At 34.5% G+C, this 26,791-nt stretch overlaps 1 protein-coding gene across 3 annotated transcripts in view; it reads right to left on the reverse strand.

The window, feature by feature from the left end:
* The window catches only part of LOC110037263 (GBF-interacting protein 1-like), a 41,332-nt gene extending 15,358 nt beyond the window's left edge, over nt 1-25,974 (reverse strand). For 2 of the 3 annotated variants that reach the window (XM_020741862.1, XM_020741861.1), the window contains exons 1-6: nt 25,635-25,974; nt 15,908-15,951; nt 12,249-12,348; nt 11,732-11,882; nt 9,950-10,515; nt 1,938-2,331 (exon numbers count right to left, since the gene is read on the reverse strand). In XM_020741862.1, coding sequence (XP_020597521.1) covers nt 1,938-2,331; nt 9,950-10,515; nt 11,732-11,882; nt 12,249-12,348; nt 15,908-15,951; nt 25,635-25,794 — 1,415 coding nt within the window. In that variant the 5' untranslated portion in view covers nt 25,795-25,974. The remainder of the gene's footprint in view (nt 1-1,937; nt 2,332-9,949; nt 10,516-11,731; nt 11,883-12,248; nt 12,349-15,907; nt 15,952-25,634) is intronic. The other variant, XM_020741863.1, reaches the window with a different exon arrangement.
* Nucleotides 25,975-26,791: the final 817 nt, after the last annotated feature.

Raw genomic sequence — 26,791 nt, forward strand, 5'->3', positions numbered from 1 at the left:
CATACTGTTTTTGCCAATTAATAGAGCAAAAAAAAAATTAATGAACACGACTTCGTCACACAGATCATAAATATTAAATTTTAACTTAAAAAACACATGCTTAAATAACTTAAATTAAATCAGCAATACCCTTTTAAATATATAACTCAAACAACTTAATAGCTACTTAATTTTAATTTTATTTTCCTATTTTGCTCTATTTTCCTATGATTTTTCATACTTTTTCTTTTAAATAGTTACAAAATAATTTTTTTTTTTCAACTTCATCCTAACAATTTATAATATCAATCATATGACTATTTTATCTCGAATTAAATTTAAGATATTAAGAAAATTAATATATTTTTATTTTATGATGAATTGGAATAAATTTATTATTATATGAATTCATTTAGTATTTTTAAAATTTGTGTAAATATTGTATATTGTTTTATTTTTAGGATATAATATTATAATAATGTGTACAATGCATTGTCGTGTCCTCCATTTTCAATAATAAATTTGTCCCAAGTTTATGCCCCCATGTCTGCATTGATACATCATAACTAATCATACAGTCTATCACAAGGTTCAAGATCAAACATTAATTTTGGTACACTTCACTGAGCTTGCACAGCAACCAATTTTCTCCATAAACTCAGCCATTGTTTGCATAGAAATTGCAACAATACAGTACAAGGGAAACACATAAATAGATTAAACAAATAAATTATTATACTTACTATCACCAAGAAAACAAAAAATACATGGCTTCAAGCAACTCTGCCATAAGAAAAAAAATATCAAGCACCCACATGAGTGTTTTCTGATCAACACCACCCACATGAGTGTTTTCTGATCAACACCCATATCACAAGCCGGTTGCAAGCTCTGCACAAACCTAACATTAACAAATGTTCAATTTTTTTTTTCTCTACCTCTTTCCTATGAATTTATTAGTAAATAGGATTTCACGCCGAAAGAATGTGAAACAATCATCTTAGCATCATTGGAAGCAACTAACAACAATTGAACTTACAATTAAAGCTCATGCATAATGATCTTTAATAAACTACGCACCCATGACTTGGGTAACTATCCGCAATTGACCACTTCGCACAAATGATTACCAACAAGAATAGAGACTGCAACTGAGTCTAGCTCTAGCCCACACACCCTAATGCAGCAGGGGTCACACATACGAGTACAAGCACAAAGTGCAGCACACATAAATAATAAGTCTTGCCCTGTGCCATTAATCTTGCACTAAATAATATAATCAAGCAAATCAAACCATATGAACTTCTATCTACGGGCTTTGTAGGTTAAGAGCTCATAACTTTTAAATGAAACCATTATTACAGATCCACTGATAAATGAAGTGTATACAAAATAAAAAATAACATAAATGCTTAACCCGATGGATACTCTTTAATCAAACAATGCAACTATCACCAAAGCTTCATTTAATTATATTAATTAATTTGTGGGTTATAAAAAGCTAAAAATTTTAATTTGGTATCATTCATTTTCAAAAAGCTTTTCAAAAATAACTCAAGAATTCTGTATTCCTACAATGCACAATTATTTTGGTTAATCCATGCAATTTAACCATTTATCTTAAAAACTATTTCATAATGTGAGAGCATCTGCTAAATGTGAGAAGCATCAATAGTTTTATGATATGAAATGATATGAGGCGTTTAAAACCTATAGATAGGTCTGCTATTACATAATATTATGATAATTGAAGCAAAGAAATCAATAGCAGACTCCAAGAGGGAGAAGAGTGGAGATGGGCATGGAGATAGGGGGGAGAGAAAGAAAGATAAACTGCATTAGAAAAGAACAATGTACATATATATATGCCACTATACACATGCCAGCATTATTTATTAGACTTATAATAGTTGGATGACAGAAGCATAAAACACACAAAAATTTGGAAAACACCTTACCAGGATGGAAATTGTTCAACATTTTCCTCAAGTTTTCCTGATAACTCAGATGGTTCTTCAAGGCATTCAATTTTTTCAGGTTCAATCTTTAATCCCATGTCCAATCCAAAGTTCAGACCAAAACTTCCAAAGCTCAAGCCTGTTCTTTCAGACTCTGGGACTTGTAAATGATCTGGAATGATAACATGTTGAGTGTCTGAAATACGCAGGTCCTCCAAATTAGGAACTTTTTTAGATATATCAGAAACCATCGACTCTGACACATTCAAAGAGCAAGAGATAGCTTCCCTTGCTTTCCCTTTGCTGGGATCAACACCAGAGCAGCAGCGAACTTCAGAGCTTGAAATGGAGTTTACATTTGTTGATTTAGGTTTCCACTCCATCACAGGACCAGCTGTTTAAAAATGTAACGACAGTTAAACAGAACGCTTAAGATTCACAAAATAAGAAAAAAAAAGACAATATTCTATGCAAGAAATACAAAGTCTGAGAAAGAGCACAGAATTTCTGTGAGTTACATCCTACCACGAAACAAGTAAATTTATGAGCACAGAAAAGGTACTCACTAGCAACAAAAAAAAATCAAAAACCAAACACTTAGAATTTTGAGGAATACTATTTGAACAGAAATAATATCTCCCTAAAATCCAAAGAAAGAAAAATATTCATGCTCAAGGGGACCTCAAAAATTTGTAAATCAATTTACTAAATATGACTAATTCAACCTGCACAAAAGTTGAACAGGTTTATCAGTTTATAGCTCAATTCCAGCCAGGGAGAGTTCATGTTTAGCTATAGGGCCAGATATGTTTTAAGGCTTAAAATGACTATGGCTTATCTCTGATGCAGCTTTAAGGATTAACATTCAGCAACCAAAAGAAAATTCAAAAGTAGATACTCACTAAAATCTCCTTAGATTACTACTTAGGGACCATTTGGCGGAGTGTCTTTAGCGAGACGCAGCCCAAAAACGGCATTTCATCCTTTTGGAAAATACGTTGTGGCGGCATTGTGACAAAATTTCTATAAAATACGGTCACGGGTTCAACTTCGCGGCCTGCGTTACTTGCCTGTCTATTCACCCCACGACTCCCATCCCTCTTCTCGCGTTTCTCTCTTGACCACACTCTCTCTCGCGATTTTTCTGCTGTTGCGAGTGGTTGTTCCGATGACCCTTACATTCTTCTCCCTCTCCTCTCTTTTCTTCCACTCGATTTTTGGTGGTTCTCTGCACTCTGTCCTCTGTGCGGGATCATTTTCTTCGGTTGGTGGTCATTGCAGTGGGGTTTGTATTCTCTCTTCCCCTCTCCTATCTCTTCTTCGACTCGGTTTAGTGGTTGTGTGCATTAATGGCTCAGTGCGGTATTCCCTTTTCCACCCCCTTCTCTGTTCTTCACCTCCTGCAATATCTCTCTTCTTTGTGTGGTTGTGCGCATTAAACTTATTGGTTTCCTTTTTTTTATATCTCCATTTGGTGTGTTTTAGTGGTTTTCGGTTTGATATACTTGGTTTGGTGGTTTTGATGCTTTAAGTTGCATCAATAATGGTTTTGGTTTATGCTTTTGACGCATTGTGAATTGTGATATCAGTTGGCATCCATAATTGTTATGGTTGTGCTATGCGGTGTGCTTTGGATTTTTGGTGCATTTGCTGTTAGCAATGCTTCGAATGACTTGTATTTGGTCTGTCCGGTTTGTGGATTTGATCTATTTGTTGTGAATGGTTAGTGTTTTGTAGTGACCTTTGGATTTTTTATGAATTTTGATATTTCAGTGGGAATTTGAAAACTGGATGAAGCATCAAAAAAATTGGATGGTTATTGTAGAGGGCTTTGTAGTGCCCCCTATTTGTTGTGAATGGTTATTGTTGGATCTGTTAATAGCATTATTTCAGGTGTTGTGTATGTGTTGAATTTGGGTTGGGATTTTAACATGAATTGGTGTCTGGTGGAGGTGTTTGGTGGCTGGTGGCTGGTGTCTGGTGGAGGTGCTGATGGTATGGTGGTGCTGGTGTGTGGAGCTTTTGGTGTGTAGAGGTTTTGGTGCGGGTGGATGTGTTGGTGTCTTGATGTGCTAGTGTATTTAATTTCTGGTGTGTGGAGGTGGTGGTGGTGGTGTGGTAGTGGCGGTGTGGTGGTGGTGGTGTTGGTGGTGGTGTGTGGAAGTGGTGCTGATGGTGTGGTGGATGTGTTGGTGTCGTGATGTGTTAGTGTGTTTGGTGTCTGGTGTGTGAAGGTTGTGTTGGTGGTATGGTGGTGGTGGTGGTGGTGGTTTGGTGGTGCTGGTGTGTGGACGTCTTTGTGTTTGTGGTGTGGTGAAGTCTTATGTGTCAGTGTGTTTGGCGTCTGGCGTGTGGAAGTGGTGCTAGCGTGTGGAGGACTTGCTGTGTAGAGGTGGTGCTTGTGGTGTGTGGAGGTGGTTTTGATGGTGTGGAGTTCTTGGAGTGTGGAGGTGGTGCTTGTGGCGTGGTGGATGTGTTGGTGTCTTAATGTGTTAGTGTGTTTCGTGACTGGTGTGGGGAAGTGGTGTTGGTGGTGTGGGGAAGTGGTGTTGGTGGTGTGGTGGTGACGGTTTGTGGAGGTCTTGTTGCGTGGAGGTGGTGCTGTGATGTTGTGGATATGTTGGTGTCTTGACGTACTAGTGTGCTTGGTGTCTAGTGTGTGGACGTGGTGTTGTTGGTGTGATAGTGTTGGTGTGTGGAGGTCTGGGAGTATAGAGATGGTGCTAGTGGGGTGATGGAGGTGCTGGTGTCTTGATTTGCCAGTGTGTTTGGTGTCCGGTATGTGTAGGTGCTGTTGGTGGTGTGGTGGTGCCGGTTTGTGGAGGTCATGGTGTGTGGAGGTGGTGTTGGTGGTGTAGTGGAGGTGCTAGTGTCATGATGGCCTGTGTGTGGAGGTGTTGATGTGAAGGTCGTGGTGATGATATTGTGGCATTCTGATTTTTCTTTGATTTGTGATATAGTGACATTCTTATTTATGTTAATTAATTTTTTTTCATGCTAATAATACAATGGTTAAGAACAAAGATGTTGGTTCACCTGCAATATGGGTAAAGAAATAAAAATAACATTTTATGACCTTTGCCTCAAGAAGGTCGATCTGAGAAATAAGCTCACAACATATTTCAATAAGAAACGGTGGCAAAATATTATCATAAAATTTAAGGAAAGTACAGGCAGAGATACGATAGAATGCAGTTTAACAACAAGTGGGATCAGCTCAAAAAGGATTGAAAAGTCTGGAAATAATTGAAGTGCTGATCAACGGGCTTGGGGTGGGATCCGGAGAATCAAACAATTGACGCTTCCGAGTGGTGGGCAGAAAGAGTTATGGTGAGCATTTTTTAAAATTCTCCTATTTTAGACAATTTTTAATTTGTTTTTAAATTTAACTACATGTTACATGAATTTGTAGGTGGTGTCTGGTGCAAAAAAAATTAAATATATTGGAATTGATCCCGAGTTGAAGCAGAAGTTGGATCGTATATTTGGGGTTGTCGTGACAACGGACAACAATGCATGCCTCTAGTGAAACGGGGTTTGTGGCATTCTCAAAAATTTGGGAGCCGACCAATCGGGTAATTCCACTGAAGATTCCAGCCCGGAACTCCATGAACTTGAGTCCACGAGTCGTTCTAAGCATCCGAGGGTTGAAAATTAAAAGAAAATGGGAGTTATTTTTTTTTGGAGTCAGATATCACATTTTGTGACTTCATGCAGCAATGACCGCAGCACATCTCAAGCAACTTCAGTCCAGCAGGTTCTACAAATTCTGAATGCAAATCCAAAAAATTTTGAGGACTTGTCACTATATTTGTTTTTTATGGAGTTGTTGGGATGTCGTTGATCGTAGGGTGGCGTACCGACGACATTTTTATGAGAGGAGAAACATTTGATAGAATTTTTTCTTTTATTATTTAGAATTACATGGGAATTTATATTTGTTTATTATTTTTCATTTTGCTTCGGACATGCCTTATATACTTATTCATTGATGTTTATATGTTTATTATTTTATTCGTAACCTGATATGATTGTAGCTAATTTAATGATGCTTATGTGTAGTTAATTCAATACCAAAATACAAGAATGCAACCAGAGAAAGACGTGAAAGAAGAGTTGCAGTTGTCGTATGTTTGATGTACAAATATTATAACTCGTGCATAGAGCATAGAGCGCTACTCTTGCATGAAATCCTCATATGTTGGCAACAAATGGGTTGAAAAGTTGTGTGGGTCACTCAACAAGATTTAGTAATATGTTCCCCATGATACGGATGATATTCACCGATTTGTTGGACGAACTGCATAGAAATCATTGACTTCATGACTAGCTAGAACGACTTCGCGAGATGTGTTGTCAATAACACTACATATTATCGCAGAACGAATCAATACAAGAAGCAATGGAGTGGTTTCAATACTCAACTGAAACAATTTGCAGACACTTCTCAGTACGGTTACATGCAATTATAATTTTTACTTCATAGGTCATAAAACCAACAAATCCTACGTTGGAACTGACCCCCACAGAGATTTTACTCGATGCGCGGTACATGTCATACTTTAAGATAATTTCTCCTATTTATTACATTCAATTTTTAAATAAATATCATAATTTTGTAACCATTCGTTATTAATCTAGAATTGTATTGGAGCAATCAATGGAATATACATTGATGCACGTGTTCCAAATAAAGAGAAGATCGCATTCATCAGTCGTTTGGATCCCTAACGCAGAATGTCATGGCAGTATGCGGCTTTAACATATGCTTCACTTTTATCATGGCCAATTGGAAGGGCAATGTACATGACAGCATAATTTTCAAAGCTGTAACACGAAATAACAACTATAACTTCTCACATCCACCCACAAATTTGCATGAGACTAAGCTACCATCCTAATTCATTTTTCCCTCAATACATATCATGCAATTCACACAGGTAAATATTATTTAGATGATATTGGATATCTATTACAACGATATTATCTTAAGCTCTATCCTAATATGAGATACCGCATAACTGACTTTGAGTGAGTCAGCATTGTCACGCGAGGCAAAAAAGAAATGCTCAATAAAAGATATTCCTCTTTCCGCAGTATCATCGAGAGGACTTTTGGCGTTTGAAAGAAGAAATGAGTAATACTTCCCAATATGTCATATTACCCGTTTCCCAAATTGTGATTGTCACAATGTCTCTCCACAATTACATTCGGCGACATTATTCCCGCAACGACATCAACTTACGTAGGGCGAACGAGGATCATGAGCATAACCCTGACGAGAATTAAAGTACGTATTGGCCAATCTTTATCACAGGTTGAAAATGATGCTCTCGAGACTGTACTAAAGACGGGAAATGTGCAAGTGATGTGACAGAATTGAGAGAACAAATTACGGATGCAATAATAGGAGGGTGATTTGAGTATTTATCATAATATTAATTGTAATGGTTGTTGAAAAAATTCACTGTTCATTGTAATTGCATTTTATATAATTCATGTCTATTTATGTTCCATCTTTATTTGATATTGATTGTTTGGGTCTTATACGCTGTAAGTATTTTTTTTCATTTTGCATGTATTTTGTTTTTCTTTTAGTGGATTTGGGAGGTCCATGATGAGACATTTGGATGACATGTTTGTCACTGTTGGCTGGTGTCAAATGTGAAATTCTAATGAAGGTAACAAACTTCCTCTTTTCTTTTCGACGATGCGGTATTTGAGGTTCTTCTCAAACTTTTTTAGTGATATGCATATGCGACACACACGAGTTTGGTATTCGTGGGTAGATTTGAGTGGTCCATGATGAGACATTTGGATGGCATGTTTGTCACTGTTGGTTGGTGTCAAATGTGAAATTCTAATGAAGATAACCAACTTCCTCTTCTCTTTTCGACGATATGGTATTTGAGGTTCTTCTCAAACTTTTTTAGTGATATGCATATACAACACACACGAGTTTGGTATTACGTGGGTTAAAAGTAAGCAATAACCAATTTTTTATAAGATTCATTGTCTTCTTGTAGTGACAGATTTGTTGGTTGATTTGCTAAGTTCTCTGAGACCTCACGGCTACATAAAACTATAAATAATTACAACTTTTAACAAGTTTTACTTATGTTATGTCTAATGAGATGTCTTTTATTCAGGAAAAATGAGTTCGAGAATTTCTGATACCTCCCGAGGATTGCGCTGTCACCAATGTTCCCTGCTAACTTCACATCAGTCATATAGCTACAGGAGACAGTTCTACAGGTGTCTGCGGTGAATCACGGAGAACTGTAACTTCTTTCAGTAGGCAGATAAACTGTAAGATTTCACCGCTGAGAGTGATTGAGCATGGAGAGTATCCCTGGAGGACGGCTTAAGCTCGCGACATACGCCGTCAGCATTTTAAAAATAATATTATCATATTATTAAATGTTATTTTAATAGTCTTTTTATTAATTTTAGAAATAATGATACTCATTGTTAAGTGAATATTTTATTTTTGTATCGTTCTAAAGTGAATTTTTGCTTCTAAAATATAAAATATATTGGTATAACAGTCTTGTTGCAAACAGAATTACTATACAAAAGCAGAATGATCATTTGTCTAGAAACAACTGCAGCACAATTGTTTTTAAACTGCAAAAACAAAAAGACAATCAATTTATCCGCAGCAGCTTTCTGTAGCAGCTGCTCCGCAGCAGCTTATTAATAAGTTGTCGCTGCCCCAAACGGACCCTTAATAAAATAAAGCACGTTTCAGATTGATTGGTACTCACTAGATAAAATTTTAGCATGAAGAATTAAAAAATTAATGATATATTTATTTGAGCTCACATTACTAATCCTAAAAGAACAATTTTTAGTAAAAATGGATAATTTCATATCTAATGTCACGACGAGAATGAGTTTTTATTATCACACTGATAACCAAATCTTTTAATTTATTAAAACATGACTAACCTCCCAACACGCCCACCCTTGCAAACCTTAGATTGGTAATTAGAATTTTGTTGCTTTGATAGGGCACCTGAACATCAAAATGCATTACAAGGGCAAAGAATGATGTTTACCTTATTATAAATGATTATAAACAATGGAACATGTGACACAAGAAGTGCATGCTCGTGATTTTAACCAGTTAAATATTAATCTTTTTAGCCACTCAATTGTAATATAAGTTTTCTCAAATTCATTTTCATAATCGCTTAATCTTTGCCATCCATCATTACTAGCATAATAACTTTCATAATGCAAAAAAAGAGAAGTGACCAGAAACAAAAACAAAAAAAAAACAAAAAAAAAATCAGCAGAAAAGCAACATCCAGCATTTCATATTATAACACTCGATAGAATATGGTAAGAAGCAAAATTTATACTCCCGGTAGTAATTAAATTTACAAGTAGAAGCAAGCTCAGCCCTGCAAGCAGGCTCAAGATCCTGATATCCTTATCATTTTTATTCTCTAATGTGGAGGAGAGTCTCTTGCCAACTCTATTTGCTTCCATGGTGAAGGAGAGCTACAAGGAAAGATGGCAATAGAGGGTCGTGACCAAAATGGAGAAAGAAAATCACAACAACGTTACCAATTTAGATTAGCTTTTCATTTCTTTTATTTAAAAATCTTATTTGCTGACTACAGAAATGAATAAATTAAAACAAAATACCTAAAATTTATTTAGCTTACATATACTAGCCAACTTATCAAATAGACAAACCAAGCTCTATCAAGAGCTCAAAAAGAATACTTGGCAACTCAAGCACAGATCACTGGCTCAATAACCTTGGAGCCAATTAATGAGCTAAGCTTGATCAAGCTCAACCAAGTTACAACCTTAGCAAACTGCAGGTGTGTCTGGCTGGATCGCTTAGAGAAAAAAGATATCCACCTGATAAATTGAGCATAATATTGATTTTTCACTTGTCACTGGGGTAAGCAAACAGTATAATGGCTATATAGCAGATAATGCTATTCAGAAAATAAACATAAATAGTTACAATGTGTATGAGCAGGGAATAATACCCTTCATAGGAGCACTTGCATGTTGTGAGCGGTTTCCGTAGTTACTAGATGGCCTACTGCTGGAGGAACCAACAACAGCATTTGAAGGTGCGGACTGGGATGAATCATGCAGCAGGGTTTTCTCAACATCCAGTGAGTTCCCATGAATTCGGCTATTTCCAAAAGAATGTTTTTTTTCCAAAGCATCTCTTTCATCAACGAATAACAACTCAGAACCACCAACATCCCTAGAAATAACTGAGTCAGTATTTGCTTTTTGTTTGACAGGACCCGCTGACACTGGAATGCTCAAACCAAACGATGGAGCTAGAACTGGTCCTGATTTTGGGGCATTAACTCCAGCAGAAGAGGCTGAGGTAAGAGATGATGACACCTGATTGGTGCTTTGAGCTGAGATCTTTTTCTGAAAAGAAATTCCACTCGTCTTAGATTCAACTGCTGTTTCTTTAACTGAAAGCCCACCACGGTATCCTGAATCATCAGCTGATAAACGGCCTGCGTTGCTCAACCCATTGGGCAAATTATACTTTGTTTTGCTTAGTCCATTAGGCAGATTACCCGCCGATCTGAATATGCCAAGCATGCCCAAATCCAGGTAACAATTAGATGTGCACACAGTATAGTCAAGCATATTATAGCTTTAATTAAAGAATATGATGATATAGATTTAATTTAAAAAAGGAACGGGATGGCATTGTTGTACAATTAGTAGGGAAAAAATTTTTAAGTAGTCAGCCAGAAGAAAGAATATGCTTGTCTTAATAATATTGGCAGGAGAAACAGGACATCTTTCAAAAGAATAAAGCTTTCTACCTACAAATCGTTTAAATATAATGGGAAGAACTTACAGAAATTCAGCGAACAAATAAAAAGCATGTCCTCACAATTTCACATGGTAGCACATGGGTGAATTAAAATAGCCACGATTAACTAATTCATCACAAAAGATGCAGTGTCATATATCAAAAGACCATTTAAAAACAAAAAGATATCTGTATTTATTTTAGAAAATTTCATAAGAACACTTGTTGATTTTGAAATGGAAAATCTTCAGTATAAACCTAGGAAGTAGAATATTACTGCAACATTAAGGGTTAACAAAAGCAAGGAAATAAGAATTAATTAACTTAAATGATGGTGAGAAACTATTGCTACTGCAACGCCCAAGAATGACAACAATAAAAAATTCTTAAACGAAAAGTTTATTAAAATGAACAATAAAAAAAAAATCAAATACATAACTAGTCTTTCTACAACAAATAAGATAAACCAGATACACATTAGCTTCACAATCAGTCAAAATTGTATTCCCACAAGTGGCATATAATTCACGTACACCTTGAACGATTAAGAAGTCAATAAATTAGAAAAATGCCTAATAATATCTATTAAATCTTTAAAATACGTTAAATATATTTTAAAAAACTAAAATCTATATCTTGTACATAGCCTATGCCAGTTAAGAGGCTCTTTCTTTTCTTGTGAAAGAAATAAGGTGATGTGTAGTAGAGCATGCTATCATGGACCAGATATCCCAGTTAGAAATAATAGTTCAACGGAAAAAAAAAATTATTCTTCCTTAGGTTAAAAAGAGAAATATAGTCGAAGCTCTGAACAGCCTTCTCCAAAACTTAAACTCTACATTTATTTAAAGTACTGTGCTTTTGCCAATTTTTAAAGTTGAACTAACGAAGAAATATTATTCTAGACATAAAAATAATAATAATTTAAATTAAAGAAACAGCAATATAGAACCATCAACTAACAGAAAAACAATTATACCTTGCCTTATATGTAGTTGACCTCGTCTCTGGAATTGCAGCCTTAAAAATTGTGTTCGGTGTACTGTGTGAAGACGTAATATATTTGTCCCTGACTTGGGCAATTCCATTCTCCTTTACTGCACTCGTGTTCCTTCCAGCACCAGAATCTGCTAAGGGTGATGAGAACATAGCATTTCATGCCTTCTATAGTAATAAAAGAAAAAGTCTCTCCATATCAAAAATAAAAAGAAATTCTTACATGTTCTAAATTAACAGGGTCTTTCCTAATATCATAAAATCTTCTCTCTATCACTTAACCCAAGGAACCCAGCAAACACATCAATAATCATCATTTAAGATAAAAAATGAAAATACACCATTTGTCAACCGCAAGAATGGTGCATGGGATAATTTTGACATTACAATTATAAACAAAAAAACACTATCTTTACAAGTTAACACATCATATATTAAGGAAACCAAATGATTAAAATTGATGGTTTAAAATAAAATTTCAACAAAATAGAGCAGGATACCATGAAATGCATAGTGTGAATTGTAGTTTCCTCGAACAGTTCTACCAATGCGCCCTTGTGATCCTGGCCTCCAGTTGTTATCAGTAGCCTCTCTAATGCTCTGTGGATATGCAACCATTAGCTCCTATGAGCATCAAAAATGACAACAAATATAGCATCTGGTACTTTGGCAATGTCACAAATGCAAAATCAGGTCTTAAAAATAAGTTCATTTAGAATTAAACTTTGTCAAGCTTACATATATGTATCTATAACAAATTAAAAAAAACTTAGAAAGTGCTCAAATTCATGTGATGTGGAATACAACATAAAAAATGTTACTATCATTGAGTATTTAAACCACAGAGACATACATGAATATGAGTAACTATACACAGAAAATAGCTAGTAATTAACTACGGAACTCAATATTAAACAAAATTTCAGTAATAAAAATTCTTAACAAAAAAAATGACTTTGATAGACTACCCATGCAGCTATAGAACTGAACAAAAGCTTGGTAATCGCTGGAACAGCGCTTGCATAATACTTGAGCAAAAAACTCATGCCACATTGGCAAACATCTCTTCAATAAATCTCAATTTAACAATTACATTACTAATCTACAGCCAAAATTGTGTATAATAAAAAGATAATCTCGTGATCAACACTTTTTTTTTTCAAAAACAATTTGCACATAGTAAAAGTTTGAGTGAGCATGGGATGAAATTTTGAGAGGTGTAGTAGTACGGCACATTTATTACCAAACAATTAGCCAAAGCATTTCCAAACATAACATTGCAAAATATCTGGCATAAGTTCAGTGTAACGATTCTGTAACAATTCTAACATCAAAAAAAATGGCAAGTAACAAAGGCAATATTGGAGAACCCAAACTCAAACTCCTCTTAGAATGAATGCTTTTCAAGTATGAGTGACAAAGAACAAAATCCACTAATTCATAACGACTAGTAAAAATAATAGGTGGATAGATAAAGGTTGAAGGTTAAAAATAACACTTAAAATGCGGATTAAAAAATAGAGCATATGAAACTGAACAAAATTAATTCATAGGTCAGAATGCATGTGAAGTTGTCTTAGGCTATATTCTAACAAGAGTTGTCGCCAGAGGTCATTGGTCATCCACTTGAAGAAAGCAATTTAAAACATGGTAATTAAGATTTCGGTCATGACCAATTCATGACTTGAACAAAAACCTCGGCAGTACAGAATAAACAACACATTGTAGCTGCTACAAGATTTTAAAAATATTACATAATTAATAGACAATGGGAATATAGAAATGATTTTAATGCACTTTAGAGTGAAGAATAAAATTGTTGTAGAAGCTCAAGCGTTAAAAGATAACTAAATTAAGAATATATTATATTTTTTAAATGAAAGACACCAACTTTCTTTCATTTCATATAGTAAATAGCCAAACCCTTCTTCCATTGTAATTTCTAATTTTTTCTAAGAATTTGAAGGGAAAAAAATCAGATTTTTTAAGATATGCTTCACTAATGGGTAAATTATAGGCATGTCCCTCGGATTGGTTGTACTGATATTATAATACCCATCCGAGGTCACAATTTGGCATACAAATTTAAGTCAATTTCATTAACTTTGTTGGGAGCAAACATCATTTACTTATTTTGGGTCACGTGAAATTGGAATTCTAGGAAGTAATCGAATAAAAAAATATTGTAAGGTCAAGAAAAGGAAGTTTGGGTCCATGAATGACTTTGAGCATATATGATGTACAGGTAGCCTACCATCACCAGTGAATTGTAGACTCACTCCATTAAACAATACTCGACACTATATAGTTATCAAAAACCAGCAACAGCCACTTTTCAAAATGTTTAAGGGGCATATTCATCCAGAAAAATGGCCAAAAGTATAAAAGAAGAATAAAAGATGGATAATTGAACTTAAATCTGCATTGTCTATGCCTAGAGAATGCACTAATTTCTTGGACATTATGAATATTCCTGCTAAAATAGGTAAGCCTGAGGGAAAGCATGTAATGTACCCTTTTTAATTAGTTAAGCTTCTTTAAGAAACACAAATCATTTGAATTTTCAAAATAATATTTGTAGTGTCAATAATTAAATCTAAGAGTTGTCTAGAGAATGTTCACTCATTTCTTGGACACTATGAATAATCCTGCTAAAATAGCTAAGCCTGAAGTAAAGCATGTAATGTACCCTTTTTAATTAGTTGATCTTCTTTAAGAAAAACAAATCACTTGAATTTTCAAAATAATATTCATAGTGACAATAATTAAATCTAAGAGTTGCACCATCGAAGGTTATGTATGGCAACCAAAAGCATTTACTCCAGTGATAAAAAGAGGATCCATTCACCATATTTAACTTGCAAAATCTATGTGAATAAACTAGTTTGGCCTTAATAATAGCCACTGTTGCTATCATTAACATCATTTGCATAATCCCAACTAACGTGAACTCAGCATCACGTAACCAGTGTATATTACTAAATAATACAATCTAATATATGAGTAAACTAAGATTTGTTCTTCATATCAAATTCCTGTGCTTTTCATTCTTAGTGAAAAAACTTAATTCACCGTTTGCTAAGCATTAACACTGGTTCTTACCAGTACATTAAAAATCATTACTAGAGAGTTCTTACAAATACAAAAAATAAGTTATGCGTCATTTTATATTTACTGCTAAGGTAACAATAGTGGACAATTCATTAGATTAACTTGTTATGGAAAACGTTTCTTTGAAATAAAAAAGAAAAAATTTATAAAATAAATTAAATTTATAGGCAAATGAAGGAGTAAGAACAAAGAAGAAACAAAGAAGCAGCATTTTAATTAAAATTCATCGCTTATAAACCAAGCCAAACATCCTTGGAAGCGCCAACACTCAAAACAGAAATAGAAATAAAGATCTAGTTATCTTGCATAATCCTCAAACCGAAATGTGGAATTCCCTGGATATAGTAAATTTAAACTTCCTAATCATTACAATAGAAGAAGCATAAGTGCTAAAAAAATCTAAATCCAACCATATAAAGGATACATTCTAACAGACAAATAACTAGGAGATGCATACAAGAAGCCAATGAGAATTTTCTCAGGTGTTTCAAGTAAGAAAAAAAAAGAATGAGATAAGCTTTGTAGATTACTACAGGGGCTAAAAAAAAATATTTCAAGCCCAAATTCTTAAGTATTATAGGCCAAAAAAAAAGAACAGTGCAAAGAGCAATTTTCTACCAAAATGTAACTCCTAGGGTGTGCTTGGAAACGCCATATTAACAGAATTTATGATAGGATTTAGTAAATCAAGTCAAACATAAAAAAATGCAAGTTAGTGGATTAATGAAATTTCAGATTTAAGTTCCAAACCTTACCTTCGATTCATGTTAAATCCAGATTTAAGAAATCCAACAAAGAGGTAGATTTAATAAATCCGGGTTTACTAAATCCTATTAACATTAAATCATGCCTGCAGCGAAACACCCCCCTAGAGTTTTACTTTTGCAATTGGATTTCAAGATACTGAAAAGAGGCAAAATTGTAGAAGAGGTACAAAACAATTACTAATGGAAGAAGAATGACTAATAGACTCTTAGCATGTTATCAGCAAGTAAAGAACCTAACAAGCATTTATAAGATGAAGGGATGACAGAAATGAAAGTGCTACCTCTTTTCGCTTCTCACGCTTCCTCCTGACCTCATGAAAGGTATCTGAGATTTAAAAAAAAATCATCATCAAAATTAGTTACAGAGTTATCACTAAGCTAATAGTGGAACTAAGTCCATGCTTCAAAAATATTTATACTATAGTGGCCGCCCAACTTAGACTGATTTTGTCATACACAGTTTTCACATTAAAAACAATTAAAATAAAGGAACTGATAAATAAACATAAACAAAGGTATTTATACTTTTGAAATAAATGATTATAGATGGGGTAAATGAATCACATAATTTTAAAAAACCTACTTAAAATCAACTCATACAAACCAGAATAGAAATAACTGGTGGCAAGAATGAAAACAGCAGCAACTAAGGTGAAGAAAATCCTGTATTGATGAAAATACCTCAACCAAAAAGCATTTTGCATCATGAGAAAAAGCAACACACATTGAAATCATCTATATATATATATATATATACATCTTTTTTTTTTTTTTTTTTTGGAAACCCAAAAAAGCTAATATATTAACTAGAAAGAAAGATACAGAAACAATGTGTTGGAAGGTCCAAACATGACCCCCTATCCACATCAAAACCAGAAGGGGTTCCAAAACTATAAAATACTGAAAATTACATTAGAGACATAAAGAAAAAGCCTAGAAATGCTAAATACATAGTATCAGGTGGCTAGAGAGCAACCCAATTTGGTTTTGTCTCTGTCTCTGGTTCTAGAAAAGGAGCAAGCTAATAAGTTGGTAAGATGATGGTTATTGTCAGTAGTAACCAATGTATCATCCAAAATATTCCTGAGCTGAAGTCGGCCTCCATTCTTCTTCTTCCTCCTGGAATAGACCTGTCATTCCTCTTCCGAAGATTGATTTCCGAAGATTGACTCACCTGATCTTGGTCTAATGTGTGTTGGAGATGTGCAGATTGTTGAACATTAGAAGCAACTACATGTTGTACCGGATGCTCAGTTATTGGATCAAAGGAGCACTCTTGTGTGTTTTGGCATGTAAGTGAGTCTTCTTCAATAACAGTGGGTGGTATGAGCACAACTGGATCTGTAGTTGTAGTATGTTGTTCTTCCTCAGAAACTGCGGTGTTGGGAAGAGGATCGGGTTGCATTTCTCAACAGGGATAATAAGTGGTTGTTCTTTACTGATATTCGGTTTTAGATGAGGATGCAAACGATAACAAATAGTAGAGCTGTGACCAAACATACTACAATAAGAGCAATAAGGAGGATGTGATTCCATTTCAACCTTTTGTCAATAACCGTTGCGAATAGTGTCAATCTATGTCTCATCCGGAGCTGGTGAATGATATCTCTTTCAACTAACACACAAGCCACAGAAGATCTAGTGACAGCAAGCGTAGGACTATCCACCTTGAAAGACTTATCGTAAGTAATTGCTAAAAAGTTGAGGATTTTCATGTTGAACAGATGTAATTTTAACCCCGGAAACTTTATCCAAACATGAATGATAGGGGACTCCGCTTTTGGATCAAAATCGACAGTCCACTTTTGAATTTTCATAAAACGATTGTCAATCTTTATAGCTTTTCGAGAGAAAATTCGAGTGTAATCAACATCATGAGATAGTTGAATAAACATATGTCTACCGTCAAGTAGGTCAATGTTCCAACTGCCCAATAGTTTCATAACATCAAACTCCTTCCTAATGATCTCAAGTTTTGGGTGACCATAAAAAAATTTCCCCACTAGAGAAAAGCGAAAAAACGCCAAGAGGATGCGAGAGTACCGATTTCAGCCTCTGTGAGAATAAGTGCAGGCTTCCCATTTTTTTTTCCAAGCTTTTTAATAAAAGAGTGATCACATCCACCTTCAAGAGCCTCGTGGAAAGATTCTGGAATATTGCAGGGCTTACCGATAGCAAAACCAGACGCTGAACCTGAAGGAGGGGAACTAGCAGGAAAGGGCAAGCCGCCGGCAAGAACATTTGCATAGGAACGGAGCATCGAGGTCATCTCTCTCACAAGATGGTCACGGTCAGGACATAAATAGTCTGGCGGGCCGCAAAGATGCGAACAGGATGCGAGAAGAAATCGTCTGCTTGGCAGGAACAGTCGCGTCCTTCTGCGAGACGTGAGAACAGGAACATTTGTCGGGCAGGCGAATGCGAGCAGAGAGGTGCGTCGTCGTTTAAGAGACAGCGTGTGAATAGTTCGTCGTCTTCGGGCGCCTGCAAGATGCGAGCAGAAAACGAAGCTCGACGAAACAACCGAAGACGGATTAGATTGGAGTGTGCAGCTCGACGAAACAGCCGAAGATGACGGAAGACGAAACGGAGGAGCGAACTCCTTCGAGCGTGAGATTACCGTGGCACAGGCTAAAGGGGGCCCTGAGGCAAAAACCCAACAAAAAAAGAAAGCAATATATATATATATATATATCTATATATATATTGGCAGGAAAAAATGAGGGCCACACCCAGCAAATAGCATTAACTTAGAAAAATTACAAACAATAAGTTGACATGTAAGAAAATGACATCACAATAAAATAAGATCCTCTAGAATAGAAAGGTGCATCCAAGAAGATGAAAAATAGTTAACTTAGTATAAGTTCTCATTCAGGAGATACAGAAAAAGAAATAGAAGCTCTCACAGACTACAATCAACAATAAAGTATATGAAAAGGAACTGTACAAGGCAGCAATACAAGCAGTAAAAAAAACGAATATGAGGATAGCCAAGAACTGCAAGACGCCCATATAAATTTTTTTCCAAAATCATGGCAGCAAAACAAAGGCAAGGGAACACATCCAAGGATTGTTTGAACTCAAGAGACAAAGTTAAAGCCGCCTGATTGAACCACATTTATAAATAAACTAATGGTCTCAACCTAGCACTCAAACAGATAAACTGCATGTACACCTTCACAAATAAGCAGCCAATTAAGCAAAAGAATCCATTCTTTCAGCATAAAAAGCAAGAGTAGAAACCAAACACAAAACAATGACAAATATAGAACCCAAAAGAAAATACAGTGAACAGAATGTTACATCCAATACTATGTGGAAGCAACCAAAATCCAAAGAACTGCAGGAGCATGTGGCAAAAAAGTCATCTAAACCAAGAAAACTTCTAAAATCTCCTCTTAATTTCAATCCTCTAGCTTGTAAGTCAAATATCCAGGTGGATCTTTTTCCACTTATGTTTCAATACAGGAGTTACCATTACTAAGATTTATGTAATTCCTTTCAACCAAAAGGTAATGAGCTGTTGTGTGAATAGCGAGCAGAAAGAAAATATTCGCAATATTGCAAAGAAGACAATCCACATGAGAAAGAATTCAACAAAAGAGTAGCCTATATGAAAGAAATTTCTAGCAAAATGCAATTTTTGAGTATAGCACGAAATGTTGAACAATAGAAGAATAAATAAGAGATGGATTCGTTGAGTTCATTGCAAATGATACAAATAAAATTAGCGGTAAAGCCTCAATAAGCAAAGGCATCTTTTGTTTTCAACCTACGTATAAGAATCTTTCAAGCAAGTATAGCATATTTTAAGAGCATAGTCTTTGAACCAAACAAATTCTTTCCAATTAAATTGTGGTTCAAGAGAATAAGACAAATCATTAATATGTAAAAGAAGCTTTTGCACAGCCAACTGTAATTATTGAAGGAGGAACCCCAAACATGAATGTTCAAAAATATGTTGAATGCAAGAGGCAAAGTCAAATATCAGAGGCAATAGGCAAAAGCCATGAACAGACACAATGAGTTCTTGAACTCTAGTATTAGGATCAAATCAGAATATCACATTATTCATAAAATTCTCGAAAAAGGACTCCCCATTAAGCCACAACTCATGAAAAAAAAAATACAAGTTGTATTTTTTACTAACTTTCAATGATATGCAACGTTGGACATTATTTGCCATAGCTCTTTCAAAAAAAAGAGTATGTGTAATTTGGCTTTAGCCCAAAGAAAATAGTAGGCATTAAAGCTCCAAGAAACAAGTAACGAATAGAAATTATATAGTCTACATATCAACTTAAATTTGCACAAAATATGAAAAGTTTCTAAAGAAGTTAGCCCCAAACCTCCATAATGAATAGGGATGGTAATATTTTGCCAAGAGAAAATATGAAGTTTAATCAGCTCCATTATTATGCAGAAGTTAATAATTAAGCTTGATATTTTCATCCTTAGATCTTTGAGAAGAGTGATAGACCAAAACCAATAATAATAATAACTCCAAATGCTACAGCTCACAAGTTGAAATCTACCTACAAATTAAAACAATTTTTGCTTTCACCCACTAAGCCTATTAAGAGTCTGTCCATAATCATGAATAGTTGCTTAATTTGAGCCTAGAAAAGCAATAGAAATGCCAAGATAGTCTCAAAGAAAGGAAATAGAACCAAAGCCAAAAATTTTACAATCAAGCTACTTGATTTATATATCATCTGCCCTAGAGAATCACATAGAAAATCTATCAATATATGTGAAGAGGGGCATAGAATTAAAGCAGTTTATATTATTACGATCGATTGTAACAGAAGACCAAAAAATCATCAACATAGATGAGATAAAGGATCATGGTATTAATATGATAAATTCCTTTAATTCAGAGCTAGCACAAAAAACATCCACGAGTCTGGAGAATGAGTCCAAAATAAATGTGAAGAGGGCTGGAGATCGAGAACAACCTTGCCACATAACAGAAGTGGTGAGACAATAACCTCGAAGCTCCCCATTTATCATAATCAAGACAAACGTTAAAAATGCAGTTCACAATCCAATTAATTAGTTTTCAATGAAATTATAAGTCTTCTAATTTATAATAAAGGAATTGACGAATTACATCGTCAAATGCTTTCTCGAGTTCAATTTTGGAGCAACAATGCTTGGTAGTATCAGAGGATTTCAGTCCATTAAGCAACTCATTAATAAAAATGATATTATCTGCAGTATCCCTTCAATGAATGTAAACATAATGATGAATTAACTTGAAGGCAAATGCTTGATTATATTAACAAGAAGATTAACAATAACCCTTCAAATAGAACTACATAGTGATATAGGCCTATAATAATTCAAGCTTGTAGTATGAAGACTTTTAGGAATCGAAATGATAGCAAAATGCTTAACACGACTTTGAATCTTACAAGAAGAGAAAAAATACTTGAGAGCATCAAAGAAAGCTAAGCCTGTGATATGCCAAATATCTTTAACAAAATTAAATATAAAACCATCATGCCCAGGAACCATATCATTCCCAATATAAAAAAGAGCCAACTAGATCTTTTCCTTAGCGAACTCAGCAATGAGATTATTACAACCATTTTTTAGAAAAAGTGTACAACTGAAAGGAATATTATAGGAAATGCAAACTGGTCTTTTATTATTATTAAGAAGAGTAGAAGCATGTAATATAGCTTCACAAACCATATACATGATTCTTAAATAGCATGATAGCTCTCTAATATGAATAAGATTTTCTTGATTGTTGATTTCATGATAAAAGAATTTAATATCATATTCCCCCTTAGAAAGCTAGGAACATTTGGTCCGTTGCTTTATCCATTAATTTTCACAAAATTTAGCCTAAATTAAAGATTTTCGAGTAACAAATGCTTTATAAAGAATCTCAAAATTGAGAGGCTCATTCTCCAAATAAACAAAAAACCTAGATTGTTCTTCCTTGAGAGAGGATATAGCATTAAATATGAAAAAGAAAGAAAGCCAACTAGTAGCTTTAAGAGATAATTTGACATTATATGCCTTATTGCAAAAGGAAAAAAAAGGATCCCCAAAAGGTATGGGCCAAGTTGAGACGATAATATCAAATAATTTATAACAATATCTCCAATAATTCTTATACATAAACCTTCGCTTGAGAGTGGAGGATGTCCTCGATTGGAAGAAAAAGAGTGATCGGAAGTGGCCCAAGTATTTTGAAAAAAAAAAATTGATGGAAACCATTGCATCTAAAGGTTGTTGCATCAGCTCTATAAAGCAAAAATCTAATGGGATTCTCAGAATGATGATTAAACCATCAAAATATAATCCACCATAAGGAAGCTTCAAAAAACTAAAGTTCAAAATATAAATGTTAAGGTCAACTAATTTGCGCAGTAAAGGAAGAGTAACACTAATTCTCTCATCCACAGAGCTAATGCAATTAACTCCTATAATCAACCAGGCTCAATAACTGAGGAAGCAATATCCCAAATGGCTTGCCAAAGAATTTTTCCTTTCAATAGATTGATTTTAAGCATATGCAAGGGTAACCAGCACTTTAATAAAAGAAAAAGACTAATCATGCATCAATAAAATGTGAGCGAGGGACTTATCACAATAAACTCTAGGCATTTCACTTAAACCAAATGTGACCATTAGAAGAAAAATGAAGATTATCACAGTTGCCTTCATGTAGCAAAATTTGAAGTTGTTTGGCCAAGAAGTTATCAGATGTAGCAGCATAAGATAGCTTGATATCAATAACACATAAGATACCAATTTTGTGATTTTTCACTAGATTCTTACAATCGCGGATCCTAAGATCACCCACAAAAACCCCTAACATTCGAAGTGCAAATATTATGAAACATAAATTACTATGGAGAGTTGGGATTAGTCCCATTGGTCGACATTTCTTATTTTTGATGTGTACAGTAAGGCAATCTAAGCCATCTGAGATACATTAGATATTGTAAAGGATGTGGTAGCAGTTAAAGCAACTAGGGAATTAATTTTAACCAACAAAAAGGTTGTAACAGTAGTATTAGACAAGAAACTAGGAAGACGAATCCAGATCCACAGCAAGGTTGGAGGCAATAATGTGAGTGGTGGATAGTTCTTAGTCCTTGCTTCCATCCATCCCAGAAGAAGGAGAAGATGATTCATTGTTATTTTTAGCCGATGAGATGGGAATGTTGAGATTAGAGGGAGCATCAAAGGGGAGAGAGCAAAAGGAGAGGAGAAAGAAACCATATTTAGACATCTATTATCTCTAGAGGAGTTATCTTTGATTTTTCATCTACTTTTATCCCTTTGAATATTGTTAGAAGTAGGATGTTGAATACTTAGCCCTTTGAGGTAATTACATGCCTCATGAGCAAATGCATCACAAACAATACGAGGTGATGGCTTCTATTCATAAACAATAGGTAGAAAATTGCCATTGCCCTTGAAATTGAGAATAATATGTTCTAGAAGAGTCAAAATAGTCAGAATCTACACACTAACCTTGAAAAAAGTTAACATCAACCTTCTGGCAGTAAGAGAACCCACAACAAACCACTTAGGGCAACAAGAGAAAGACAGTTTAGACAGTTTAATCCAGATTGATACATCCATAAAATCTTCCTTGACAGAAACAATGTCCTAAGTTCATTTTTTAAAAATGAAGAAGTTTCTAATTGATGAATGATGACCCTCCTTTTTTAACAATTTCTAAATATTTAGGACAAGTAAATTGAAATAGAAAATCAGCAGCAAGTGAGAGAAATTTGAAAGTACTTCTTAACTTCCATGGTTTGCTAATAGCTTGAAATAGATTTTCATAGAATAGGCCACAATCCAATGGCATAGAAAACAAAGGTAAGGTTCCAATATTCCGCGACTTCATCAACCTCCTCAACTAAATAGGTAACTTTATCATCTTGAAAATGGATATAATCACAGAAAAACTATAGGAATTAGGGACATTAGCGTTTAACAACCAGTCCAATTCTCCGTGGGAATAGAAAACTAGCAGTTGGTCCCATAACCAAAAGCAATAGAAAGATACGAAGGCAAAGAGGAGAAAATTAACTGCAAGATATCTATGGGCAATGAAGAAGAAAGAGATCATCGAAGTAAAATAACCCCAACTATCGCTTTCCATTCCTTGTCCTCTCTAACAACAGACCATCGAGGGCTTAAAAGAGGAAAAATCAAACCAAAATAGAGCAGCACACTTGCAAGGAAATCTTCATCACCGCTACTTCCCTAGGATCACCAAGGGTTTTCATTTCCGTCTTTGTCACCTTGGGCTTCCACCACCATATCCACGAGTCAGAGATGGTCCCTCTTAAGAGTTGTCAGGCAACAAGTGTGACTCAAGTCAAGTAGGATTTATTATATCCTATAATTTCAGATTTGATAAACCCTGAGAAGTTTGAATCTCGAAAATTGTTTGCTCTAACAAATGTTAAATCCAATTAAATTATATGAAACAATTTGACAACTTATTATAGGATTTAATTATGCTAGTTGAAATATGAATTTAATATTACATATTAATGATGTAACTATTAAGTCTAATTAAATTTAATTAAAATTTTTATTTTAATTATGTTAATAACTAATTAATCATTAACAAGAACTTATTAAACCAATTATTATTGATATGATAGCCATTAAATAATCATTAACCAGTCCTTTATTAGACTAATTACTAATTAATTATAATTTCATAATTTAAGTAAATCTTAATATGTAATTTAATTTTTTAAAATCAATTATAAAGTAGTCATACATAAGGTCATATAATTATAATTAGTTCGATAATATATTTAATTATTTATTGATTATTAATTATTAAAAAATTAAATTAAATTAACTAAATAAAATTATATTGAATCCTAAAACCTATCTTCTCCTTCCCCCTCTCCTGCCCGCAATCCTCGCCCATCTCACTTCCCCATATCCCAATTTTGCCTCAAACCATTGTCGTACTTCCCCTTCCTCCCCCCATGCCTGAAACCCTCATGATACAGTCGGACTACAGCTAGTATGGAAAGCAAAACGACAGGATCGCGACGCACAAAGATCTCTGAAAGTCCTGAATAACTCCCCTTTCTACTCCATTCCTACTCGACTAACCCTCATATTTTCCTTTCGTCATCCCATCACGCTTCGCAAGCTTCAGCTCCTCTAAATCACACAAATCCACCTTCCTAAGGGATTTGCTAAATCTAGAATTTAATGCAGAACAACGAAGAAACCAGAATTAAAAGCCTTTGGGATTTAAAGTTGTCATTTTTACTGTTTGGCAGGATTTAGGTTAAATCCTGCTCATATTCTGCTACCAAACAGCCCCTGAATGTTGAATATGTATTCTGATTAAATAAAATTAGGCTATCATATGGAGAGATATTTGACGGTTTATTTGTAACAGCTTGTCCACCATAAGACTTCCTCAGCCTATCGGCATAATTCAACCAATTTAAACCGTGCTATGAAACGCCACAAAATCTTTATTTTGTACAAAATGGGCGGAACCATCAGATACATCTATAACACATAGAGGATAACCAACAATAATGATTGCATGAAAGAGTTAACTGAAGTTTAAAAATAGTTTAAAAAAGAACGACGGACAAACCTCATAGAACAAACTTTAACGTACTAGAGCCACAAATCCACAATATCCGAGTCGTTAACAAAATTCAAAAAACAGGTACTACAAACAAAGTGTAATAACTGCAAGCAGATCCACATGTTCCACGAGAAACAGGAAGAAATAACAGTCATTCAGAATAAATAAATAAAACGTAGATCCAAATCCAGACAAAAAGAAAGAACTTAATTTCGAGTCTACTCAGGAAATCTCTCGTTCACAAAAGAAAAAGCCATATTCCAAACGTAGCTAATAAGTAAACAATTCTTAGCGCGATCAAAGGGGACGGAACGCCGACAAAAGCAGAGTACTCTAATATAAAAGAAAAGTAGCAAAACAGAACCCTCGATAAGAGTGGTTGCTGAGACCTTGGAAGAGAAGCTTCTGGGCCGTCTCGTTGGGATCCATAGAGCACTCCTTGAGCATTGAGTATATCTCCTCATCGCCATGGTTGCCCGCGATCTCCTTAATGTTCTGGATCATATTCTTCACGCCATGGGGGATTGAAACCCTAGAAACAGCACTCATCTTCTCGCAGATAGAATATGCCGACGGGGGTCAGTGCCGCAGCAGAGTAGAGGGAAGGGCTGTCGGAGCAATTACAGTCGAAAAAATAGAAATCTTCGGGTTTTTAAGCGTTTTATGTTTCTGGCCTGCCCGTGCGTGGCATTGCTCGGTAGCGCGCGTGCGAGATTCAAGGAGAGCCATGACCCTGCATATTTTGCCTTTTATAAACAAAAACTCGGTCAGATATCCTAATATAGAAAACAAATAACTCTGTATAAATGTTATATATTAAGGAAATTAATATTTTTTTAATATTTCCTATTTCGTATCATGCAATACTATTAATATAAATAAATTATGTCATATTTATGTTATAAAATAATTAAAGTTAAAACCTAAATCAAATTAAATTATTAGATAATATAATTAAATTAATATGTATTTAAAGATATAATCACAAGAGAAATTGCGAAATTAATTTTTTAAATATTTTTTAATGGCCATGGGATTACATGTAACATATCAAAGAATTTTTTTTAGAAGATAAATATAGCTAAATCACATAGACATTTATAAGCATAAATAAGAAATGATAAAAAAGAACAAAAAGATCAATCAGATAATAGCAAAACATATCACTGATGCCATGGATATGTACCATAAAATCCATCAAGATATTTTATTAGGATAACAAAATTATATTAATTATAGCATTTAGAAAAAGATGACAAATGAATGATTGAATCTGAATATGACTACAAATTTGGTTTTGTACTTGGAGAAATGATTTGTATCATAATTATGATGGCAAGATCCACTGGATGCACTTCCATGATTTTATTAGCACAAAGGAATTTACATACTATCTCATTTATTTTAAGTGCTTTTTTGTCTTGGCTTTGTATGCTTAAAATTAATGATTCGCTAAAAAATTTATAATCATCCAAGAAAATAAGAGTGTCAAATACATGTTAAAATAGAAAAACTTTATATAAATAAAAAACTTATTACATATTTA

Source organism: Phalaenopsis equestris, unplaced genomic scaffold (genome assembly GCF_001263595.1).
Source record: "Phalaenopsis equestris unplaced genomic scaffold, ASM126359v1 Scaffold217653, whole genome shotgun sequence".
Lineage (NCBI taxonomy): Eukaryota > Viridiplantae > Streptophyta > Magnoliopsida > Asparagales > Orchidaceae > Phalaenopsis > Phalaenopsis equestris.